Genomic DNA, 6,000 nt, shown 5'->3' with positions numbered 1-6,000 from the left:
AGTGAGTCCATGCAACTTATGTGACTTGTTAAGCATTTATTTAGTCCTGAACTAATTTAGGCTTGCCATAACAAAGGAGTTGAATACTTATTGGCTCGAGACATTTCAGCTTGTCATTTTCAATACATTTAGAACATTTTTGAAAAACATATTCCATTTTGACATTATGGGGTATTGTGTGCAAGCCAGTGACCTAAAAAATAGAAATGTTATCAATTTTATATTCAGGCTATAAGACAATAACATTTTGAAAAAGTCAAGGGGTGTGAATAGTTTCTGAAGGCACTGTATATGTGTATCTGCTGTCTACTATCTATATTGTGACTCACCTCTCCCCGGGACACAGAGTTGATCTCAGCCGCCAGTGACTCGGAGAAGGAGGCCGTCACCAGGTTCTTGGCTCCCTGGATGCTCAGGTTGATGATCTGGCCGTTTAGCTCGTCGTTCTGCTCCTTCAGACTGCGGTTGTCTTGCTTGAGGCGTCGGATCTCCTGCTCTAGCTCAGCCTCACGGGTGCGGCTCTGGTACTCTTGCAGCCCGGCACTGGGAGAGAGCCCCCTCCTGGCCTCTGCCTCCAGCTTGTACAGCTGTAGGTGCTCCAGCTGCTTCCGCAGGTCCTCAATCAGCTGGTTGAGGGAGGGGAGAGAGAGAGACTGCAGTTAGAGAGAGATACCGCAATAGTCTATTCTGCAAGAGCAACTAGTCACCAACCGTTGGAGGGGTTGGTTGGAAAAAAACAATAATTGTAGGTATCCTTTTTTACTAGGGCACTCAAACGATTTAAATAAATGTGATTAATCACGTGATTTTCTATAGTTAATCGCGATTAATCAAATGTTTTGAATTTGCTCAAATTTGTCCCTAAAGAAAGATTTTAAAAAGCAGTGCATTGAGTTACAGGCATACTATGCTTTGATTGTAAGGGATGGAAACACAAAATAATCTCTATCAGAAACAAAATGCTCAAGAAGGCCTATTCTCTGTTATCAATGTTCTTGATGTTTAACATTTTGCATGCACAAGCACAAATTCTGTTAAAGCTTCAGGCATTCTAAATGAGTGTTCGCCCAATTGCTGATTGGAGGGTTAACTATAGGAAAAAAATTGAACTGGCTCTCTGGATACAAAGCGAATTTCAACCTGTCCAACAATATTATGAATTCCACAGATGACAATAACAACAGATCAGCCAGAAGCTGAAGCTAGATATACCCAGGGTTTTCTAAAGCTAGCCAGTTTCAGTTAGCTTCACATTCAAGCTCAGGCTTAATCCGTACTACGTCGGTAGATATTGCTTGTCCGCCTGCTGCTAACTCTAGTAGGCTTGTAACTGCGTGCATAGAGACAATGCTGAAACATCAATCAATGGGTGGGTCTATGTCACATTTTAATTTGTTCCGAAATCAAAATGAAAGAAAAGTTATCTCACAAATTCAGCAGGCTATGGTGTGAAATAGGCTTGTTGAAGTGCCGTCTTTATTTTATTACTTATCGTTAATGCCGTCTTTGGTGTGCTTATCAATGCACAAGCACCTTTTTTCACATTCCTATCGATAAAATAATTATATGAAGTCATATACAAGTTTTACTGTGCGTGAAGTTTAAAATGTATTCTTACATTACTAAATGTAAAATGCGATTTTTTAACACACAAAGAAACATTATCAGTCATCTTCCTCAAATGAAGGGGATGATGACGCAATCTTTACAAGAGGGAGGAAATCAGGTTCGCATCTCGCAGTTCAGACACTTCATTCAGAATAAATGGAGTTAGCCTGCCCGGGAGCAGGTTAGTTCTGAAGGATTCGTTGCCATTGAAATGTACCTGTCTAAAAGGTGAGACACTTTCATGGTACCGGTTATCCCAAGTTGAACTGGTTGACCAAAGTTGCCTCGCTAACTCCTCAAACCACGTACGTAGTATACGGCTAACATCTGAGTTAATGTAATACAGCTATTAGATCTAGCCTAGGAACAACTTATCCATGTTCTTCAACATGAACTAGCCACAAGTTGCTTCTACTAGAATTGTGATAATTTGCTTAAAGATGCACTATGCAGAAATCGCGCCGCCGTTTTCTTCGTTACAAAAATTTTAATCTTTGACTGGAGAACTACAACAAAACAGTAGCTAAATGGAATGGATGTCCTGTTCTGATTAAAACATCAGAAGCCTCCTCCCTAAGTGTGTCTTACTCACTGCTCTAGCACACTCTGCTAACCCTGATGTCCTTGCCGTGTCTGAATCCTGGCTCAGGAAGGCCACCAAAAATTCTGAGATTTCCATACCCAACTATAACATCTTCCGTCAAGATAGAACTGCCAAAGGGGGAGGAGTTGCAGTCTACTGCAGAGATAGCCTGCAAAGTAATGTCATACTTTCCAGGTCCATACCCAAACAGTTCGAACTACTAATTTTGAAAATGACTCTCTCCAGAAATAAGTCTCTCACTGTTGCCGCCTGCTACCGACCCCCCTCAGCTCCCAGCTGTGCCCTGGACACCATTTGTGAATTGATCGCCCCCCATCTAGCTTCAGAGTTTGTTCTGTTAGGTGACCTAAACTGGGATATGCTTAACACCCCGGCAGTCCTACAATCTAAGCTAGATGCCCTCAATCTCACTCAAATCATCAAGGAACCCACCAGGTACAACCCTAACTCTGTAAACAAGGGCACCCTCATTGACGTCATCCTGACCAACTGGCCCTCCAAATACACTTCCGCTGTCTACAACCAGGATCTCAGCGATCACTGCCTCATTGCCTGTATCCGCTACGGAGCCGCAGTCAAACGACCACCCCTCATCACTGTCAAACGCTCCCTAAAACACTTCTGTGAGCAGGCCTTTCTAATCGACCTGGCCCGGGTATCCTGGAAGGACATTGACCTCATCCCGTCAGTTGAGGATGCCTGGTCTTTCTTTAAAAGTAACTTCCTCACCATTTTAGATAAGCATGCTCCGTTCAAAAAATGCAGAACTAAGAACAGATATAGCCCCTGGTTCACTCCAGACCTGACTGCCCTCGACCAGCACAAAAACATCCTGTGGCGGACTGCACTAACATCGAATAGTCCCCGCGATATGCAACTGTTCAGGGAAGTCAGGAACCAATACACACAGTCAGTCAGGAAAGCTAAAGCCAACTTCTTCAGGCAGAAGTTTGCATCCTGTAGCTCCAACTCCAAAAAGTTCTGGGACACTGTGAAGTCCATGGAGAACAAGAGCACCTCCTCCCAGCTGCCCACTGCACTGAGGCTAGGTAACACGGTCACCACCGATAAATCCATGATTATCGAAAACTTCAACAAGCATTTCTCAACGGCTGGCCATGCCTTACGCCTGGCTACTCCAACCTCGGCCAACAGCTCCCCCCCCCCCGCAGCTACTCGCCCAAGCCTCTCCAGGTTCTCCTTTACCCAAATCCAGATAGCAGATGTTCTGAAAGAGCTGCAAAACCTGGACCCGTACAAATCAGCTGGGCTTGACAATCTGGACCCTCTATTCCTGAAACTATCCGCCGCCATTGTCGCAACCCCTATTACCAGCCTGTTCAACCTCTCTTTCATATCGTCTGAGATCCCCAAGGATTGGAAAGCTGCCGCAGTCATCCCCCTCTTCAAAGGGGGCGACACCCTGGACCCAAACTGTTACAGACCTATATCCATCCTGCCCTGCCTATCTAAGGTCTTCGAAAGCCAAGTCAACAAACAGGTCACTGACCATCTTGAATCCCACCGTACCTTCTCCGCTGTGCAATCTGGTTTCCGAGCCGGTCACGGGTGTACCTCAGCCACGCTCAAGGTACTAAACGATATCATAACCGCCATCGATAAAAGACAGTACTGTGCAGCCGTCTTCATAGACCTTGCCAAGGCTTTCGACTCTGTCAATCACCGTATTCTTATCGGCAGACTCAGTAGCCTCGGTTTTTCGGATGACTGCCTTGCCTGGTTCACCAATTACTTTGCAGACAGAGTTCAGTGTGTCAAATCGGAGGGCATGCTGTCCGGTCCTCTGGCAGTCTCTATGGGGGTGCCACAGGGTTCAATTCTCGGGCCGACTCTTTTCTCTGTATATATCAATGATGTTTCTCATGCTGCGGGCGATTCCCTGATCCACCTCTATGCAGACGACACCATTCTATATACTTCCGGCCCGTCCTTGGACACTGTGCTATCTAACCTCCAAACGAGCTTCAATGCCATACAGCACTCCTTCCGTGGCCTCCAACTGCATGCTTTTCAACCGTTCGCTGCCTGCACCCGCACGCCTGACCAGCATCACCACCCTGGATGGTTCCGACCTTGAATATGTGGACATCTATAAGTACCTAGGTGTCTGGCTAGACTCTAAACTCTCCTTCCAGACCCATATCAAACATCTCCAATCGAAAATCAAATCAAGAGTCGGCTTTCTATTCCGCAACAAAGCCTCCTTCACTCACGCCGCCAAACTTACCCTAGTAAAACTGACTATCCTACCGATCCTCGACTTCGGCGATGTCATCTACAAAATTGCTTCCAACACTCTACTCAGCAAACTGGATGCAGTTTATCACAGTGCCATCCGTTTTGTCACTAAAGCACCTTATACCACCCACCACTGCGACTTGTATGCTCTAGTCGGCTGGCCCTCGCTACATATTCGTCGCCAGACCCACTGGCTCCAGGTTATCTACAAGTCCATGCTAGGTAAAGCTCCGCCTTATCTCAGTTCACTGGTTACGATGGCAACACCCATCCGTAGCACGCGCTCCAGCAGGTGTATCTCACTGATCATCCCTAAAGCAAACACCTCATTTGGCCGCCTTTCGTTCCAGTTCTCTGCTGCCTGTGACTGGAACGAATTGCAAAAATCGCTGAAGTTGGAGACTTTTATCTCCCTCACCAACTTCAAACATCTGCTATCTGAGCAGCTAACCGATCGCTGCAGCTGTACATAGTCTATTGGTAAATAGCCCACCCATTTTCACCTACCTCATCCCCATACTGTTTTTATTTATTTATTTTTCTGCTCTTTTGCACACCAATATCTCTACCTGTACATAACCATCTGATCATTTATCACTCCAGTGTTAATCTGCATAATTGTAATTATTTGCCTACCTTCTCATGCCTTTTGCACACAATGTATATATAGACTCCCCTTTTTTCTACTGTGTTTTTGACTTGTTAATTGTTTACTCCATGTGTAACTCTGTGTTGTCTGTTCACACTGCTATGCCTTATCTTGGCCAGGTCGCAGTTGCAAATGAGAACTTGTTCTCAACTAGCCTACCTGGTTAAATAAAGGTGAAATAAAAAAAATAAATAAAAAAAAATCATTGTTGGAAGTTCGAGTTATATAAAGAGGCATTCAGCGATGGCTACAATGCTACAACTCCCGTACGGGCTCGGGAGAGACGAAGGTTGAAAGTCATGCGTCCTCCGATACACAACCCAACCAAGCCGCACTGCTTGTTAACACAGCGCGCATCCAACCCGGAAGCCAGCCGCACCAATGTGTCTGAGGAAACACCGTGCACCTGGCAACCTTGGTTAGCACGCACTGCGCCCGGCCCGCCACAGGAGTCGCTGGTGCGCGATGAGACAAGGATACCCCTACCGGCCATCCCCTCCCTAACCCGGGACGACTGAGAGATGAGAGGAGTGAAAAGCAAACTGCTCCTGATGGCAATGCCTTAGCTAGCAGCGCTGCTTATCCTGCCAGTTCAGCATCACCACTGGCACCTCCACTAGCTAGTAGGTCTACTAATGAGTCAGTGCATCCAAGAACGTAGTGCCCGGAACAGGTGCAATTTGGACCGAGGCTCAGTTCAAGACCAAGCAAACTTGTAAGCCCTGGCTTGTCAAGCAAAATTCAAAGCTGGGCTGTCCAACATGCAAAAAGGTATGGAGTTTGGGCCCGGAATAGACTGGAGGGATGAAACTAGCAAAAGAGTGAGTGAAATGTAAAGTAACATCCTCTGCCTCCAAAGTAAAAAAGCAACAAAGAGCCC

General features: G+C 45.9%; 1 protein-coding gene across 2 annotated transcripts in view; it reads right to left on the bottom strand.

The window, feature by feature from the left end:
• Positions 1-6,000, bottom strand: part of LOC110499073 (rab11 family-interacting protein 3) — a 117,626-nt gene that overhangs the window by 10,214 nt on the left and 101,412 nt on the right. For both annotated transcript variants that reach the window (XM_021575951.3, XM_021575952.3), the window contains one exon: positions 330-626. In XM_021575951.3, the coding sequence (XP_021431626.3) occupies positions 330-626 (297 nt within the window). The remainder of the gene's footprint in view (positions 1-329; positions 627-6,000) is intronic.

Source organism: Oncorhynchus mykiss, chromosome 20 (assembly GCF_057628025.1).
Source record: "Oncorhynchus mykiss isolate SJ-2025 chromosome 20, ASM5762802v1, whole genome shotgun sequence".
Classification (NCBI taxonomy): Eukaryota; Metazoa; Chordata; class Actinopteri; order Salmoniformes; family Salmonidae; genus Oncorhynchus; species Oncorhynchus mykiss.
The sequence above is the reverse complement of the archived record's forward strand: the minus strand, read 5'-3'. Positions and strand labels throughout refer to the sequence as shown.